The sequence below is a fragment of the Gambusia affinis genome, linkage group LG24 (genome assembly GCF_019740435.1).
Source record: "Gambusia affinis linkage group LG24, SWU_Gaff_1.0, whole genome shotgun sequence".
Classification (NCBI taxonomy): domain Eukaryota; kingdom Metazoa; phylum Chordata; class Actinopteri; order Cyprinodontiformes; family Poeciliidae; genus Gambusia; species Gambusia affinis.
Genome location: NC_057891.1, coordinates 2,858,569 through 2,878,320, shown reverse-complemented (window position 1 = coordinate 2,878,320; position 19,752 = coordinate 2,858,569). Strand labels below are relative to the sequence as shown.

General features: G+C 38.7%; 2 protein-coding genes and 1 long non-coding RNA gene across 22 annotated transcripts in view; 2 read left to right on the top strand and 1 right to left on the bottom strand.

Annotated features, from left to right (window-relative positions):
* The window catches only part of LOC122827040 (NACHT, LRR and PYD domains-containing protein 12-like), a 45,551-nt gene that overhangs the window by 8,173 nt on the left and 17,626 nt on the right, over positions 1–19,752 (top strand). For 5 of the 20 annotated variants that reach the window (XM_044109548.1, XM_044109554.1, XM_044109560.1 and 2 more), the window contains exons 5-8: positions 1,499–3,239; positions 5,013–5,192; positions 8,251–8,424; positions 8,953–8,967. In XM_044109548.1, coding sequence (XP_043965483.1) covers positions 1,499–3,239; positions 5,013–5,192; positions 8,251–8,424; positions 8,953–8,967 — 2,110 coding nt within the window. The other 15 variants (XM_044109549.1, XM_044109551.1, XM_044109550.1 and 12 more) reach the window with 10 other exon arrangements.
* LOC122827139 lies at positions 12,675–13,916 on the bottom strand. Its single transcript, XR_006369972.1, has 3 exons — positions 13,687–13,916; positions 12,870–13,427; positions 12,675–12,708 (listed from the first exon to the last, which is right to left on the bottom strand). It is a non-coding gene; the product is annotated as an uncharacterized LOC122827139 (long non-coding RNA).
* Positions 15,055–19,403, top strand: LOC122827096. Its single transcript, XM_044109698.1, has 2 exons — positions 15,055–15,508; positions 17,321–19,403. Exons 1-2 carry the CDS (start codon positions 15,471–15,473, stop codon positions 18,282–18,284), a joined length of 1,002 nt encoding a protein of 333 aa, XP_043965633.1. The 5' UTR covers positions 15,055–15,470; the 3' UTR covers positions 18,285–19,403.

The following is a 19,752-nucleotide window of genomic DNA, read 5'->3' as shown; positions in this document are numbered from 1 at the left end:
TGTCCATTTGAGTTTCCAGTTGCTACCAGTTTTTTGAGCCTTAGCCTTCCACTCTTTATCTGTGGTGCCTGGACTTTGGATTGTTTTTTTTTTCTGTATTAATCCTTAAATCGTCGTTTCTTGGTTTTCTACCTGGGTCCTCTGTAGTGATGGGTAAATGAGGCCTTATGTATCGTTTTGACCCAAAGTTAAACTGTATTGATATTGTGTCGATACTGTCACTGAATACTGACACCTGCTGGACGTTAAAAATCCCTACAGGCAACGTAGTTGACAGACTGATTTGATGACTTAGTCTATACAATAAGATTTAAGTCATTGTATTTTAATGTATATTATATATTTTATTAAGTCTCTCCTTCCCCCTTCCTGTCAGCCCACTTTCGAATAAGGGACACTAGAGCCCACAAAAAAAAAAAAAAACCCTGGAGGGGAAATAAATAAATAACATAAAACAGATTTTAGTGACACTACATATTGTTCATATAAATATAATTTTTCCTTATATTTATTTTGTAATCAAGTCTTTATGAATGTGTTTTGCTGGAAATGTCTTTTTTTAAATTTATTTATAGCAGGGTTTTCTTTATTTTCCTTTTTTCTGTCTAAAGATTTTTATTTATGGAGGGTAATTTAAGAATAAAATTCTGAAATGTATGATTTTAAAAGGAGAAACATATGCAACACTTAGCCTGCAGAACATAATATGAAAGTAAACTAAGAGTCAATTTCAGCTGAATTTGGATTAATTTAGATTGAGTAGTGTAGTATATTGATTTAGTTTCTGTCCATGTTAACTTGTTATTACTCCAGACCACCAGAGGGAGTTGTGAGTTTAGTTTCAGCTGCGAAGCAGAAAAAGAAGCAGACTGTAAGACATGTTGAGTGTAAAACTTGTTCCAGAAAATAAACGTGAGCACCTCCAGAAGAAAAGAGTGTGACCCTGCTTATGTAGTGTGAAGTTATCACAAGTAGAAACCGGAAAGAACTGGATGAAACAACAACAAAGTGAAAACCGATGTCTTATTTTCTAACATAAGATCAAAATGGTCCCAAACTACGAAACCTTTCGTTTACCTTGAGGCTCCATAGTTGATGCCGTACCGTAAAAGATCAAGAATTATTTTGGCAAATTCGTCCTGCTGACAGATTCTTTTCCTTATAAACACAGTTTGGCGCGTCAATGTCATTTCGAAACAGTTCCTGTATCGGTCAGGTGACTTGCTGAAAGCAATACGCACCGACACGGGGTTTGGTCTCTGGGCTTGACACATGCGCCGACGCATCGGTGTTGCCGGACCCATCGCTAGTCCTCAGCGTCTGCCTCACATCGCACATCATGACAGTTTCTTCCAAATGAAATCCTCCTCAGGGTCTATAATTCGAATGAGATCTTTGTTTAAACATCCTGATATAAAAAACAATCAAATTAAAATTCAGTGAATTGAATCTCAATTTGTTCAAGTGTTTCATCTTGTGTCTTTTTCTCTTTGTTCAGATTTTGATGATCGATGTCAACAAGACCACAAACAGTCTCTAAGGAAAACCTTCGAATACTTCGCCCACTGTGAAGGCGTTGCAAAAAGGGAAGAGACAACATTTCTGAATGATATTTTCACAGAGCTCTACATCTTAGAAGGAATAACTGGAGAGGTCAACCAGGAACATGAGGTCAGACAGATTGAAACAGCATCCAGGAATCAAGCGACAAAAATAAAACTGGAAGACATCTTTGAACCCAACCCTGCTAGAAAGCAACGGATCAGAACAGTGATGACCATGGGAGTGGCTGGCATTGGGAAAACACTGTTAACACAGAAGTTCACTCTGGACTGGGCTGAAGGCAAAACCAACCAGAACATTGATTTCATATTTCCATTCACTTTCAGAGAGCTGAATGTGTTGAAAGAAGAAAAGTTCAGTTTATTAGAACTGATTCATAAATTCTTCACTAAAACCAAAGAAATCAGCAGCTTTGAAACGTTTCAGGTTCTGTTCATCTTTGATGGTCTGGATGAAAGTCGACTTGATCTGGATTTCAAGAACAATCTGATCCTGACTGATGTTACAGAGTCCAGCTCACTGGATGTTCTGCTGACAAACCTCATCATGGGGAAACTGCTTCCCTCTGCTCTCCTCTGGATAACCACACGACCTGCAGCAGCTAATTTGATTCCAAATAAGTCTATTGACAGGGTCATAGAGGTCAGAGGGTTCACTGACCCCCAGAAGGAGGAATACTTCAGGAAGAGATTCAGAGATGATGAAGAGAAGGCCAACAGGATCATCTCCCACATCCAGAAATCAAAAACTCTCCACATCATGTGTCACATCCCAGTTTTCTGCTGGATCACTAGTAATGTTCTGGAGAATCTGATGGAGACCAGAGAGGGAGGAGATCTGCCCAAGACCCTGACTGAGATGTACATAGAGTTCCTGGAGATTCAGCTCAAAATCAAGGAGGAAAAGTTTGATAGAGGAACTGAAGACAATATAAAACTGATTGAGTCTCTAGGAAGACTGGCTTTTGATCAGCTGCTGAAGGGAAACCTGATCTTCTATGACAAAGACCTCAAACAGTGTGACATCAACATCAAAGATGCTGCGTTGTTCTCAGGAGTTTTCACTAAAATGTTTAAAAAGGAGAGAGGGACGCGTGACATCTCCGTCTACTCCTTTGTTCATCTGAGCATCCAGGAGTTTCTGGCTGCAGTCTACATGCTCCACTGTTTCACCAGCAGGAAGTCAGAGGTGATCCAGACGTTCCTGGGAGAAAAATACAGAGAAACATCTCTAGATGAGTTCATGAAGAAAGTCATGGAGAAATCCCTCAGCAGTGAAAATGGCCACCTGGACCTGTTTGTCCGCTTCCTTCATGGTCTCACTGTGGAGTCCAGCCAGAGCTTCTTAGAAGATCTGCTGGGTCAGAGAGAGAACAGTCCAGAAACCATCCAGAGAATCATCACCAACCTGAAGGAGATGAACACTGATAGAATCTCTCCTGACAGAAGCATCAACATCTTCTACTGTCTGATGGAGATGAACGATCTCTCATTTTATCAGGAGATCCAACGGCTGCTGGATTCAGGGAAGAAGCTCTCAGTGACTGACTGTTCAGCTCTGGCCTTCATGCTGCTGATGTCAGAGGTTCTGGATGAGTTGGACCTGGAGAAGTACAACACATCAGAATCAGGACGACTGAGACTGGTTCCAGCTGTGAGGAACTGCAGAAAGGCTCGGTGAGTCCAGATGTTTTCATTGTGTGAATGCTGATTCAGCAATATTGTCCTCCTGTTTCTTCTTCTTCTTCAAGTTGCTTCTGGATGTTTTTGGTCTTTAACTTCTTCCTTCATCCTCTGGATTATTTCATCCATTCAAACATCTAAACATTCAGATCATCCAGGACAGCTGCAGCTTCTGGTTTTTACACATTTTGATCATTTTAAAAATATTTAACTTTTTATCACTTTTCATGTTGAAATGAATAAAAACCTTCAGAACTCTAGAAAATCTATTTTCTCTAAGATCCAATCAACCAGAGAGACTTTTTAAACTTTAATCTTCTCTTCATTCATTGAGCCGCTACTCCATAATTCACCTTTTAGGATCTTTGACTGTTTTTATAAAATAATTATTTAGGTTTAATGAAAAGTTGAACCATTAAAATAAACCGTTGCATTAATTAGAAACTTTGTGAACAGTGTTGATCTTCTTCATTCCATCATCATCCTCACCTCTTCCTCCTCCCACTAGTTTCCTCTGAGTTTGTAAATGAGACCAAAATGTGTTGATTGTTGTCTGGTCCAGAAAAAGTTCTGGTTTCTGTCAGATCCTCCCAAAGCTCTGAGAACTCTGAGCTTCCAGAGCTGGAACCATTTTCCTCATCAACTCTTCATCTGCAGCCTTTGTTGAAGCTGTTAGCTGTCCTCCATGAAGACCTGGAGAGACATGAGCTTCAACTCTTTAGACATCCCAGCCTCTTCTAGTTACTGGAGAACTTTCACTGCTTCACCATGAAAATGCTGCTGGACCCAAACGCTCCGTCTCCTCCAGGGGTTTTGGTCTTCAGCTCTTCAGGAGTTTAGCAACAATTTCTTCTGACATCCAAACCTTTGTTCCTCTGAGACGATGGACAGACCACTGCAGAGACATGGTTCCCTCTTCCAACCAGTTTGTCCCAGTTCCTCTCAGATCAACAGTCTGAGAGGTTCAGACCTGAAGCAGAACCGGTCCTGCTGCTGCTCTGCAGGACGACCAGAACAATCTGAAGCTTTTAGCTGCAGCAGGTTGACGACTGTCCACTTTCTACTTTGTTAAAGCATCAAATCCAGCAGATGAACGGAGACAGAACTGGGAGCATCATGTGTTTGGTTTCTGCTCCCAGTTTCCTCTGTGGCAGCATTTAATAACCTGCTGCTGGGAACTTTGTTTCTATAGAATATCCTACTATTATTAATGATGATGATGATTCTAGATGCTGCAGCAGATATTGGCTAAACAAACCCAGAGATGCCAGAGGTCCACAGCAGGCTGGACTTCCTGCTCTGCTCACTTCATTTCTAACTCACTTCCTGCCTGGTGGAAGATCTCAAGGAGCCAAAGGGTCTAGTCCAAGTCCCAGCTGTGAGCAGTTCCTCCTCCTCTCCATCATCTCCAGTAGTTTCCTTCATTCAGCTCAGTCAGCCTCTTCATCAGCTGCTGCAGCTCCTTTGAGGCTCTGATGCTGCAGCTCCATCAGATGCTGCAGAGAAAACTGAACTTTCCTTCACAGATGATAGAAGATCTTCAACATCTGACTGCAGCTGAAGGTCTGAGGACATGAAGCCTGGACCAGAACCAGAACCAGAACCTGGACTTTAACCAGGAACTGAACTGATTCTCTGTGGGGTCAAACTCAGTAAATTGAAGATCAGATGTTGATCAGATGATGACATCACTGTTATCATATTTTATTCTGTTATTGATCCAGATTGATTTCATTAGAACTGATTTTATTTCTTCTCTAATCACAGACTTGGTGGCTGTGAGCTCCAAAAGGATGAATGTAAAGTTTTGGCCTCAGCGCTGAAGTCCAACCCAGATCTGACTGAACTGGAAATAAATCAGATCTTCATATATGAAGGTGGAGAATCTGATCTGAAGCCTCTGGTTGAGATCCTGGAGAGTTCAGTCAGTAAAGTGAAGAATCTGAGGTTTGTTTTAATTATTTATCCAATAAAATCATTAATTGATAAATTAATCATTAGTTTAATTAATAATTTTATTCCAATTTTTTTTCTCCAAAAAACCTGTTTAATTGTCAGAGTAAAATCTCAAATATTTTACCTTGTAAATTAATTATTTTCTTATTTCAGACTTTGAGATTATTGAACTTTGTTTTTCAGTTTTTAAAATGTTTTTGATGATCAAAAATGTGTAAAATAATTCAAATGATGTTAATTAATGATGGAGATGTTTCAGTTTGGTAAAGAAATAGTTCAACTCATCCAGGCTGATAGAAAACTTTGAGTTTCTGTTTTGATCAAATGTTCTGGTTCTGCTGGTTTGGACTCTTTAAACCAGTTTGACTGGATCAGATGTTGGAATCAGTTCATCAAGTTTCTTTTACATTCAGGGAAATTAATTTTCTACATTTTTATTATTTATTTGTTCATATTTCAGTTTTAACCTGCATCCTGTTGGTTCAGCTCATCTTTTATTCTTTATTCAGATTGTATTTGTGCAGGTTGTCAGAGACCAGCTGGACTTCTCTGTTCTCAGCTCTGAAGTCCAAACCGACCCATCTGACAGAACTGGACCTGAGCTGGACCAACCTGGAAGGTTCTGGACTGAAGGATCTCTGTGGTTTTCTACAGACTGAAGGCTGCAGACTGGAGAGATTGGTGTATGTAATCATATAATTATTGATATTTCTGTGATTAATTATTTATAATTGATCATAAATCAAAGTTCATTTCTTCTGTTCTAATCAATATTTTCTGAGTTTGTTCCTGGACTTGGATCCAGAGTTTAATTTAGTCCCTCTGTGTAACTGAGTTGGACCCGCTGACCTGAGGTCAGAACAGGACAGCATTCGGACCCCCGGTGTGTAGAAATCCCCCTCATGTGAAGCAGGTCAAAGGTCAAGATGCAGAAAGAGAGAGAATGAAATCTCCCTTTATTGAAGATCCACAAATGCCACACTTAGTTTTAAATCTTCTGCTATTAGTTGATAATAATCCAGTCCAGGTTTAAAGAGTCCAGGTGGTTCAGTGTTTTAACTCTAGTAGATTAAAGATGCTGATAGTTGTGCATAATTAGGTGGAATCGCCCTTTATCCATTTCCTGAATCAGAAGCTTCAATCAGAAACCAACTTCATCTTCGTCTGGAAAAATCCAGACAACTGAGTTTTTCTCTGAGCTCAACAGGCTGCAGGTTCTGCAGGTTATTATTCTCCGTTTTTATTTTCCTTTGAAATCTGTGATACATCTTCATGTTTAGGATGATTTTCACTCTCAGCATGTATTTGAATTTCTCTCTTTTATTTTCTTCAGCTCAGTTTTTAACACATTCTGTAGCTTTCGGTGAACTTCTAAATCTGCTCCTCTTAGCTGCATCTTTTCGGCCTTATTTTGCCTTTAGTGGCCTGAGGTGAAACACAACTAATAGAATTACATTACTAAATGAGAATACCACAACATCTTTATTATGCACATTAATTTCAGTATTTCTGGCACCGTAAAATATAAATTCCCTCACAAAAGAACAAACCTTTTCATTTTCTCAATGAAAATAATTCAATTTAATTAGTGGAACTAATAAAATGAGATAAACAAAACCTGAAAGAGATTCCAGTTTCACTCGACGGCCAGCTTGTTGAAAGTGTCAAATTTTAAATTCCTTGTGTCGTTCCTGGACAGTCGGCTGAACTTTGCTGAAAACACTGGCTGTATCTTTAAGAACTGTTCTCAGAGATTCTGTCTGTTAAGAAGATCCAGGGATCTTGGAGTTACTCAACTTTAGCTTGTGCAGAACCTCTATTTAGCTGGAGGTTGTTGAGTTCAAATGTTAAAACTGAACATTGTAACTTGAACTCAAGTTAAAACAACATTTTAACTCTAGTTTTAACTTTTCACCTCCTCGGCCGGTTTGGTCACACGAGCCGCAGACTAACAGATAATCTTTGAACAAAACGTTCAACAGCAGGTATAACAGCAGGTAAATAGCGGTGAAACCAAAAACAACTCCGTCTCAACCGTTTGCTGAAAGGACGTGAAAGACGGCAAGAAATATTTTATCAGAGAGCATCCATCCTCTTTATTCATGAGTTTGAACCTCTGAGCTCATGAAGGCGTTATTGTGTTCCTCTGGTAACTAAGAACATCTATTAGAAGTCATTTATTGACGGTGCAATAATTATTCTTAACCAAACTGAATGATAACATTTAGCTATAGCATGCTAAGTGTTTGCTCTACAAATTGTTGAGGATGTGATTCTATGAATATGATTTATCTTGTTGTTTTAGAGTGGAAGGAAAATTTCCACATTGATAAACCAAATAGTTTTTTTCCTATATATAAAACTCTACCAACAAAATGTCTCTCAGAATAATATACACGGCACCGTAAAAACAAAAATGAGAATTTTTGCTTGTATCTGTTTAACAAGCCTGGTTTTAACAACCTGGGTTGTTATTCTTTTCTACCTAATTCCTTTGTTTGTTATTCACTTTTGCTCAATTAAATTTCTTACATTGCAAATGTTTTTTTATTATAGTTGATCATGTTGTTTTTCATGTCTCCTTATTTCTGTTGTTCCTCCTATTATTGATGGAGATATATAGATATTATTTATAATGTATAAAAGTATTGTTTATGTCATTTAATTAGCTCTACATCCTCATGGAGATGAAAAGAAATATGGAGTTTCAGCAGCTTTAATAAGAACCCAAAGACCATTAATGAACAAACTGACTGGTTCTGATCCAGTTACCAAGTCGGGTCTCCAGCTGATGATCAGGAACCAGCAGAAATAGTTCACCTCATCCAGGCTGATAGAAAACTTTGAGTTTCTGTTTTGATCAAATGTTCTGGTTCTGCTGGTTTGGACTCTTTAAACCAGTTTGACTGGATCAGATGTTGGAATCAGTTCATCAAGTTTCTTTTACATTCAGGGAAATTAATTTTCTACATTTTTATTATTTATTTGTTCATATTTCAGTTTTAACCTGCATCCTGTTGGTTCAGCTCATCTTTTATTCTTTATTCAGATTGAATTACTGCAGTTTGTCAGAGACCAGCTGGACTTCTCTGTTCTCAACTCTGAAGTCCAAACCGACCCATCTGACAGAACTGGACCTGTTCAGAACCAACCTGGAAGGTTCTGGAGTGAAGGATCTCTGTGGTTTTCTACAGACTGAAGGCTGCAGACTGGAGACATTGAGGTATTTAAATTATATAATTATTGATATTTCTGTGAATAATTATTTATAATTGATCATAAATCAAAGTTCATTTCTTCTGTTCTAATCAATATTTTCTGAGTTTGTTCCTGGACTTGGATCCAGAGTTTAATTTAGTCCCTCTGTGTAACTGAGTTGGACCCGCTGACCTGAGGTCAGAACAGGACAGCATTCGGACCCCCGGTGTGTAGAAATCCCCCTCATGTGAAGCAGGTCAAAGGTCATTCAACACAGTCTAGAAAAGTGAATCCTGGAATCTGACAGGAGCAAATCAATAATCAATGATTGATGCTTCAACACTTTAATCAGAACCTGGAATTATTTTACTGACTAAAATCCTCCAACAGAACACGACCCAGTACCTGGTTCTGGTTCTGGTTCTGAAGTCAGCAGGTCTTTATTGAAGCAGCAGCTTGTTGGCATTAATATTCATGAGAATCTTTAACTGGTTCTGTTGGACTGGTTAACCTGCATCCTGTTGGTTCAGCTCATCTTTTATTCTTTATTCAGATTGAATCGCTGCAGGTTGTCAAAGATCAGCTGTGATTATTTGGCTTCAGCTCTGAAGTCCAACAGCCTCCATCTGAAAGAACTGGACCTGAGAGGAAACAAACTGAAGGATTCAGATGTTCAGCAGCTGAAGGATCTTGTAGATGATCTAAAGTAAGTAAATGTTTGTAGTGATTTCATCTCCTGTCAGCATGTAGAACTAAACCCAGTTAGCATCAAAGCAAAGATCCAGTGTTCCCAGTTAAGCTGCAGCTTCTCAGTGGGAGGGGAATGGTTCAGGCTTCCTGATTGGACACAGAGACAGCAATCAGCCAATCAGAGGAGCAGCAGCTTGCTGTGTTCCTGTGTTTGTGTGGGTGTGAAGATGAGTGTTGTTGCTGTGTCCATGTCTCCAGGAAGTCCAGCTGGACTCCAGCGTCCAGCCGTCCAACATGTCTAGAGACAGTCAGTGGTCCTCATTCATCAAACTGTGGCAGCAGCAGATCTGATCTCAGATCTGATTGTTCTCTCAGTTCAACAGGAAACAACTGATCAGGTTCATCTTGGTCACAGCTCTGAGATCAGTCTGACTGCAGCCTGGAAACCATCTAGTGGATGTGCTGCGTCACTGACTGCTGCTGGAGAGAGTCTGGAAACACTCACTGATCTGATCTCTCCTTCCTTCTTCTCTCTGCAGGTTCTGGTCTCTGTAAAGTAGAGAATGATCTCTGTGTCCTGCTGATCCTCAGAGGTTGAAGCTGCAGCAGTTTGAGTCTAAAGAGACTCTGACTGGATCATGATGATGACCTCTGACCTCCAAGATTTTCCTCCTGTTTGTTTTCTCATGTCTGTCATTTAGTGTCTGATATTGTTTGTCTCTTTGGATCAATAAAGATCCAATTCAAACTGGGCTCCATTTAGAGGCTTGATGGAGTTTTGATCTGAACTGGATTCAACTGGAAAGTTGATCTTTTTTCTCTCTGGTTCATTTTCATCCTGGAACCAGAAATGGTCTGAGAATGGAAACATGGGAATCATTTCCAGTTCAGCTTTGAAGCCATGAAAGACACTTCAACCCTCTTTTCTCTGCTGCTTCTTCCTTCTGTTGACATGAAAATGTTCCTCAAAGCTCCTCAGAGAAAAAGATGCTTTACTGGAAACTGGAGAGAAACTTCAGCTTCCATCACAGAAACCAGTTGAACCAGTTTAGAACTGGATGTCCCACAGAAACTCTGATCTTAGAGCAGTTTTCAGGAACATCTGGAACCTGGAAAAAAAAGATTTTATATATTTTTATGTTTATTCTAAAAAGTAAATCTTCAAGTTTAGCATCATCATTGATTTTCAGCTTTAATTTTTGTCCGTTTGTTTTGGTGTTTATATTTCCATATTTCACAACTCAAGGCCCGCGGGCCACATGTTGCCCTCTACGTCATTTTATGTGTCCCTCTCCCCCCACCACCGTTTTACAGGCTCATTGATTGACTTAAAATAGGTTTTGAGCACGAATTGACTACAAACTACATCTCCCATAATGCCTTCCGATTGTTACCAGCCAACATTACGGCTTCTCGCCACTAGAGTGCAGCAGAGTCACCTCAAGTTTTTTTACACAATTGTCCTCCGAGATAATTAGCAGGAAACAGTTCTCTCTCTCTCTCTCTCTCTCTCTCTGAGTGAGTGGAGGTGGAGATGGGAGTGTTGGACTGAGTGGTTTGTTGAGTCTTTCTACCTTTTGTTTTTTCCTGCAAGGTGTTTTTTTGTGTCTCTTTTCTCTTTTATTTGATCTTAAGTGGAGTTTTGGTTGGTTCAAACTGGTCCGGTAGCTTTTTGCTACCGGTTTGGTTTGGCGTTTGTTGGCATCATGCCTGTTGTGGAGGGCGGTGCAGGTTTTGAAAAGTTGACATGCTGTCAAACTCATAGCAACAGTGAATTGTTCGGTAGAGGAGGCAGCCTTAGCTGTTGGAGGAGCGGTAGGTTATGATAGTGTGAAATCTGCTTCCCGTATGAATGGTGCAATCGTGATATTTCTAGATGATACATCTAAAGTGAGTGAGTTGGTTGAGAGGGGCGTTGTCATTCATGACACTTTGACGCCGGTTCTCCCGCTGGTTACTCCAGCTAAAAAGATTATAATTTCAAATGCACCCCCGTTTATTAAGAACGATCTGCTTGTTAAAGAATTGACACGCTATGGACAGCTAGTTTCACCCATAAAGATGGTTTCTTTAGGATGCAAATCTGTGCTTCTTAAACATGTCGTGTATCATAGAAGGCAGGTTTTTATGATCCTTAAGGACACAGCAGCTAATGAGCTTAACCTGTCCTTCAATTTCAAAGTAGATGGTTTTAATTATATGGTTTTTGCCTCATCAGAGAACATGAAATGTTTTGGTTGTGGAGCGGAAGGTCATATAATTCGATCGTGCCCAGAAAAACTTAAGGGTGCACAGTTGGTGGAGGCTGGCGATGGGGATGGTGCCGCCGAAGCGGGTCACGCGGCCATTGGTGGTTTTACGGTAGTCAGTGAAGGTCTTAATGTTGCTGGTTCTGGGGTTCCTGTAACTGCAGAGAAACAACCTGAAGTTCGATCCTCTCTTAATTATGATTGTTCTGATCAACTTGATATCACTGTTTGTGAGATGAACCATGATCAATCTGTGAGTGGTTTTGATGCAGATTTGGGGGACAAAAGAACTGATGAAGTTTTTTGCGACAGCTTTTGTGAGGATGACAGCATGCTTGATGAGGATTGGTTGAAACTGTCCCAGAAAAGGAAGAGTTTTGGACCTGCTAACAGCAGCACTAAAACTCTTAGAGCTAAGAAAGCCAACAGAGCAGAGAGCAGTTTGGAGTCTGACGGTGGTCTGTCGTTGATCCAGGAGCAGCAGAGTCTGTATCCTGCTGAAATTAAAAAGTTTTTACAAAAAACTAAAGGACTCAGGCTGATTAAGGTGGAAGAATATTTTCCAGATTTAAAACTGTTTATTGAATCCTCTCGGCCTTTAACAAAGAAAACTGGACATTTGGGAGACGATGTGTTAACAGACCAAGAAATCTATCGCTTAAAGAAACTGATTGTAAGGGTCAGATCCCAAGAAATTACTGCTGATGAAGATGAGGACGTTTAGAGACATATTTCATGCTTCTCTGTGTTTTTTCGTTTGTTTCTTCATTTTCATGTGTGATTTTAAAATAGGCACATTAAATCTTAATGGTGCTAGAGATGAATTGAAAAGGGCTGAGTTGTTTAAATTTATAGCTTTGAAGAAAATTGATATAATGTTAGTTCAGGAAACACACAGCACTGCTGATAATGAGAGTGTTTGGAAGAAGGAGAATGGAGGGGAGGGTTTTTTTAGTCACAAGTCCAGCTATAGTGGTGGTGTGGGGATTTTGTTTTCTAAGAATTTTTTGCCTATTTCTTGTGAAGCAGAGGAAATAATTGCAGGTAGTTTATTGAAAGTTAATCCATTTAAAGCCCTTTGCAGGTGTTTTGAGTTAATCAGCTGATTAGTTTGTGGCACCAGGTGTCTTCAAAATTTAACCCTTACACAATATTCTAATTTTGTGACACACGGAATTTTGGATTTTCATTTGTTGCCACTTCAAATCATCAAAATTAAATGAAATAAACATTTGAATGCAATGAATAAATATAATGTACAAGTTACACCTTTTGAATGCAATTACTGAAATAAATCAAGTTTTTCAAAATATTCTAATTTACTGGCTCTTACCTGTACATTTGAGTGTGCATGGCATTGCTTCTCCATCCTTCAAAAACAGAGTTGCAAAAATTGGCAGCATTTATTGAATTAAAACTTCTTTGCATTTTTTTCAGATATTATGCTGATTAACATATTTAGATGTACGGTTAAAATTCTGGCAGGTGTTACAAAAATGAATGACATCAAATATACCAATTCACAGTTTACCTGGTATGAAGGAACACTGGTGTCGATGAAAGCTTTCAACTGAAGACGAGCCCCTGCCACATCTGAAGGTTTGAACTTCTTTGTCTCCCTTTTGTGCTGAGTGAAGCTTGGTGTACAGTTCAACACCAGGTGGATCTTGGATGCATGGCAGGTGCTTCTGCTGCATTTGCCACACGAGTCATGCTCTCAGGGTTGATCAGGCGGAGACCTGAGGTGTCAGTCAGTTCCCACATGGAGTTTAATAATTCCTGAATGAGGTTCCGGGTTTCTTCTACCCCTCTTGTCCTTCTTCTGCAATGTTTAGCAAGCTCACTGGAATTAATGTGGGAGGATGACCAGCATATTTTTTCTTCAGCTCTGACCTCTTTGCTTCTTTAAGGCAGCTGACATCATCTCGATCCCATTCAAAAACGCAGCAGGACAACTTGGAGCAGAAAGTTCCATAAAGAGGATGAAGTTCTGTGGTGAGACCGGTTGTGAATCGCCTCATGTAATGAAAGATGTCAAGCCTCACTTTAGTTTTCCAAGGTCGAAACCACTCAAGCACCGGAGGCACACCTGTTTATGCAAAAAAATAATAATAATTATATATATATATATAAAACACAAATTAATAATTTCTACAGCATTTAATTTACCTTATGACTCACAGCTGATTGTATTAATGTTGCTACATAAAACATAACTGCTACATAATACCTTGTTCAAAATACATTTCTTTTACATTGGGTTTTAAAAAATTAAAGTGAACCTAAAAATATTTTAAACTTTGAACTGTAAACAAATGTTACAGCAATAAGGTCTAAAAATCACAAACCTGATTCACTACATCAGTCTCTATCAACATAAAGGACTTGTGGCTCTGGTTCCCCAGCATTCTGTGTTGGAGCCTATAAGGAGTTGCTAATGTATTAATATTGCGGATGAATGGTGGATTTATTGTTGTTTGTTTGTGTTTTGTGTTTGGGCCCTCCTCCTTGTCAGTCAGCCTACTTCTATGATTGGCAAGCAGGCAGCAGCTGAGAGTGTTCTGATTGTTTGATCGAGGAGTGGAATAGTTTCTTTACCGTCAAATAAACTTTACTTATTATAAGTCAACTCGGAGACTATTTCTGATTAACCAGAATTCGATTTAAAAATAGGAAAACGGAGCACAGACGGATTATCAGTATACACAGGAGAAATGTTGGCAATATTGTTAGCTTTACAATGGGTAGAAGAAATAAAACCATTAAAAACAGTGATATGTTCAGATTCAAGCTCAGCATTGATAAGTTTAAAAAATATTCAATCAGATAGTAGGATGGACATTTTATTAGAAATATTACATACATTGTTCAGGATACAAAATATGGGTCTAATAGTTATATTTGTGTGGGTTCCAGCACATATTGGGGTAGAAGGAAACGAGAGGGCAGATAAAATGGCTAAGAGGGCAATTCATAATCCTATTAGTTTTGCAGTTAAAATAAGTAAATCTGAGGGAAAGAGTATGGTTAAAGAAAAACTGATGGAAAAATGGCAAAAAAGGTGGGATGAAGAAAAAACAGGAAGATGGTTTTATAAAATTCAGAAAATAGTAGGAGAGAAAAGAAATGGAAGAAGAAATAGAAAGGAGGGAAGGGTGATAACAAGATTAAGATTTGGGCATACAGGACTTAATTATACACTTTTTAAAATACAAAAGCATATTAATGGAAAATGTGATTACTGTGACAAATATGAAACAATAGAACATGTTATGTTAGAATGCCATAAGTATGAAAGAGAAAGAAGATGTATGAGAAGAGAGTTTGACTGTATTAAGGAAAAGATTAATTTGTTAGACATTTTGAGGAAGAATTTGGGGAGTAAACATATACAAATAATTATTAAATATTTAAAGAAAACTAAATTATTTCAAAGAATTTGATTATAGTAGGTGTGTGTGTGAAGGTGTGCATGATCTAGAGGGGTGGATTATAAAGATATGTGTAAAAATGGATGAGAGTATGTATGCATATATAAATATGAAATTTATTTATTTAATTTATATATTAATGGTATGTGTAGGAGTATACAAGTATTTATATAAATTGATAGTCCATCTCGAACCACACTCCATACCAGTAAGTGGCGGTAATGCTACTTAAAGTTTGTTGCCAACCGCCAATAAAATCAAGAAGAAGAAGAAGAAGAACTATTTCTGATTAAAAGAAGGTTTGATATCTTTCGACAAGAAGGCTCTCCGCGAGTGCTTTTTGGTTTTTGACGAGTCGGAGACCTCCTCCTGAGGACTACTCTGGCGATGAGGAATGTTGGAGGCTTGTTAAGACGCCAGAGTTGCCGTAACAAGTAAAGAAACTCCACTGATGACTTGAAGAAAAAAGCTCAAAGTTGGAGGATCCAGCCGATCACTCTCAGACGAACAAAGAAAGCCGTCAGCGGGCCGTGAGTAAAATCAGCTGATCGAGTTTATGAATGGAAGCGCCGCTGCGCTACAAAGAAAATATCGATGAGTACAGAAAGCAAAGTTTGTGATTTTGGAAACGGACTGTGGCAAAGAAGAATGCTTATTGATGAACTTATTTGAAAGAGAAGGGATCTGTGTGATCATTAACAATGTCTGACACGGAAACTGCACCTACGTATGAGGACAGATTAGATTAGATTTATTATTACAGACTCAGAGTCCAGATTACATACAAAGAGAAAACAAAGACAATAAAAGAATAAAAAGTACAAAAAATAAACAATACAAACACATGACTTCTAGCCTTACAAAAGGCAATCATACCAATGTCTCCAGAGTACAGATGAGTACTTTATTGCACTATATTTAACATTTGCCAACATTCATATAAAAGTTAAACAAAATAGGAGATAAAATGCTTCCTTGTCTGACTCCATTGCTGACATGAAAGGATGCAGACATACAGTTGTCCCATTTCACTTGCATAGTTTGATTAGCATACCAGTAGGACAGACATCTTACTATATACTTAGGTACACCAGCTTGGCACAATTTTAAAAAATAGTTTTCTATGATTAACACGATCAAAAGCCTTAGTGGCGTCTAAAAAACAGAAAAACTGTAGAATTTTTGCTGTTATAATTTTTCAGTAATTCTTTTAGGCCATATATACACATATCAGTGCCATGTTTGGGCTTGAACCCAAATTGATTTTCAGTAGACATTATTATCTTTGCAAATTTTGGCAGAAGAATAAGTTCAAAGACTTTAGACAGTGTATTAGCTAGGGCTATAGGTCTGTAATTATCAGAACTGCCAATTTTACCAGCTTTGTTTTTAATCACATGAAGTAAAAGAACCTTCATCAAGGATTCAGGAATAAAACCATGCATAATAAAACCAGTGAAACACAAGGCAAGCAGAGGGACAACCCTTGAACTGGCAAATTTGAGATGTTCAGCTGATATAAGATCCATTCCTATAGATTTATTTACAGACAGTTCTTTAATTGCATGATAGACCTCGTGTGTTTTGATAGTTTCTACAGTGCTAACTTTGTCAACCTGGAAGGGTTCACTCTGTACACAGGTGAATAACTTGCTGTAGTGGTGTTGCCAAAAATCTACAATCATATTCACCCCAGAAACACCATCAATAGTGTAAGGGAGAGAGGATTTATTGTTATTGATAGTTTTAACCTCGTTCCAAAAGGATTTTGTATCCTTTCCTAAAAACTTTTTTGCCAAGGAATCAGCCCTCATGGTTTGCTCATTCTGTTTAATGAAGCGTAGTGCATATTTGTATTTTGAAGTGGACAGCTTTTTCTGCTCAAATATAGGGCCCTGTCTAGGTTTACCTGCTAGAGCCCAAGATGTAGTAGCTTCGCGGGCTTCATTGTGGAATTTAGACACATATGTGTTCCACCCTGGTCTACTTTTAATCTTTACATTACTCTTATTAAGGCAAACTAGCTCCCATAAGCGCTTCAATTATGTCAGAATATAAGCTAGTTATATTGAACCTATGTTCAATATTAGAGCAGTTACAGTCTGTGCAAGTAACTGCCTCTCTTGGTAAGTTAATGGAAGATAACAATTGATCTGTTTGGGCATAGTAACAGGCTCTTTGTTTATTAGATAAAGAAGACCAGTCTATATGCATCTGTTTTTGAATCTGTTGCAGGTATATGATCAAATCTAATTGATACCTCGAAAGGGATATGATCAACAGTGGACACATTGTATAAGATATTAATATATATCAAAGCAGCATGAGCATCTGCTGTAGTGATACAATGGTCCAACCAGGATGTAGTATGCCAGGCTTCACTTATATAAGTGTAACTTGCCGCTTGGCAAAAGTTCTTTGCTTGACAATATTAAATTAAAGTCTGTACAAAAATGAATCAGGTGTTTTGCAAACAGCGAGTTTTTATCTGAGATGTCTGCATTCATGTCACCCATAACATAGATACTTTTTGACTTCTCATTTTGCATAGGTTAAAGGTGCGCGTTCTTTCGCGCAGAGGCAGATTGGGAGCCTGCACCAGAAAAATCAATGAAATAAAGGCTTTGATGACGGATGCAGGAAATGTTGATGCCGTCAATGATTCAGTGCAAGTATTTAAAGAAGCTGTGGATGAGTTTAATAATGCTCATAAGTTGGTTGAAGAGCTCTTATCAGAGGAAGAAAAGGACAATGATTACAATGACTGGTTTGACCCTCGAATAAGTAACCTAAATTATTTTTTGAAAGATGTTGAAATCTGGAAAAAAGACATTGTACAATCAACAATCAGACCATTTGACAGCATATCTAATGTATCACAGAAATCAAAATCCTCTTCTTCTACTAGATCATCAAGATCCAGATCTTCCTCAGTCTCTGTAGAGTTAAAAAAGGCCAAAGCAGAACAGGCTGCTGCATTGGCACGAGTGGCTGCCTTGAAAGAGAAACATGATTTGCAAATAGAGGAAGCGAAATTGAAGTTGAGAATGGAGCAAATTGAGCTACAAGCTGATCTTGCAGCATCAACTGCTAAAATAAAGACTTTGCAAAGTGATGAGGTGGATCAGAAACCATCTTTAGGGGACGGCATGAATGAATATTATAGCTCTCATCAAGAACTAGATTCGAGAGAGGGCAAGGTGGAATTCATGCAGCTAGGTGTTATACCAAAAACTCCACTTCAACAGACTATTCTTGAGAGATGCAGGTCTTCTCCTAGGAGTTTGGGCACAGCAGAGAATGGGCCTCAAGGTGGGAATCCCACTGAAAGTGAAACTGAAGCTGCAACTTTCGATCATAATGCATCTCAAACTGTACAAGATTATCAAAATGTGGTGGTTACTGCTGATAATGAAAATTTGAATGTTGTTATTCAAAGACAAAATGACATAGCAGAACTCATTGTCAGCCAGCAAAACCTGTCTTTGTTACCGCCGAGAAATATTTCTGTTTGATGGTAACCCATTAGAATACCATTCCTTTGTTCATGCATTTGAACAATTAATTGAAGACAGGACTAGAAATGATAAAGACAGACTATATTATTTAGAACAATTTACATCTGGTTTGCCAAGGGAGTTGGTCCGCAGTTGTTTACAAGCCGAAGGAAGTAAAGGCTACAGAGAAGCTAAACAACTATTAAAGCAGCACTTTGGAAATGAAATGAAAGTTTCTGCAGCTTATTTGGATAAAGCCTTGAACTGGACAGCGATTAAAGCTGAGGATGGAAAAATGCTGTATGCATATGCAATGTATTTGAGAGGATGTTGTAATGCAATGCAGGACTTACAGTACTTAGAGGAACTTGAAATTCCATCGAATTTAAGGCTGCTAGCATCCAAACTACCTTATAAACTGCGAGGAAGATGGCGAACCACAGCTTATGAAATACAACAGAGAACTGGCAGGAGAGTCAGATTTAAACATCTTGTCGAGTTTGTGGAAAACTATGCTAATATGCTTTTGGATCCTTTGTTTGGAGACCTTCAAGACCAAACAACAACCAAAAAAACATTCCCAAGAGGCAAAGGTGAGCTAAAATCAATAAGAGGTAAAAACAGCAGCTTTGCAACATCAATATCTACAGAGAAAACAGGATGTGCTATAAAGCAATCAGTTTTGCCTCCACCACCTCCTGAAACGATACCCAGTCCCATCATCCATCACTGTGGATTTTGTGAGGGAAAACACAACTTAACTGACTGTTTGCGTTTTAAAACAGAGTCACATGATACTAAAGTTGAATTTTTGAGAAGTCATGGATATTGCTTTGGTTGCCTACTAAAAGGTCATTTAAGCAAAAATTGTAAGAGGAGATTAATGTGTCAAGTTTGTCGAATGAGACATCCAACAGTACTTCATATTAAAAGTGCAAAAGTTGTACAGCAGGACAGTCAAACTGAGACTGAAGTAACTCCCATAAGCAGTGCTCTTGTTTCAGCAGGTGATGCAACCAGGGCCGGGAGAGAATGTGCACTTTCAATTGTTCCCGTCCGAGTTAAGGTGGCAAAAGGGGACAAATATATTCAGACCTATGCTTTCCTTGACCCGGGCAGCACGGCAACATTTTGTACTGAAAGATTGATGAACCGACTAAGTGATGAGCATCAGAACAGACTGTGGAACAAACTTTGTGGGAGCACAAAAGGAACTACAAGAAGCATTAAGAGAGCTGAATCATCAAAAAATCCAAAAGACTCTTTTAATAGAGGGAATAAAATGGATTTTTAACCCTCCTTTTGGGGCTCACTACGGTGGAGTCTGGGAAAGACTAATACGTCTAATTAAAAAGACCCTCACATCTGTTCTAAAGGAACAAACACTGGACGATGAAACCCTGTCAACAGCACTAAGTGAAGTGGAAGCCATTCTAAATGACAGGCCAATTACTTCTGTGTCAAATGACCCCTATGACTTGGAACC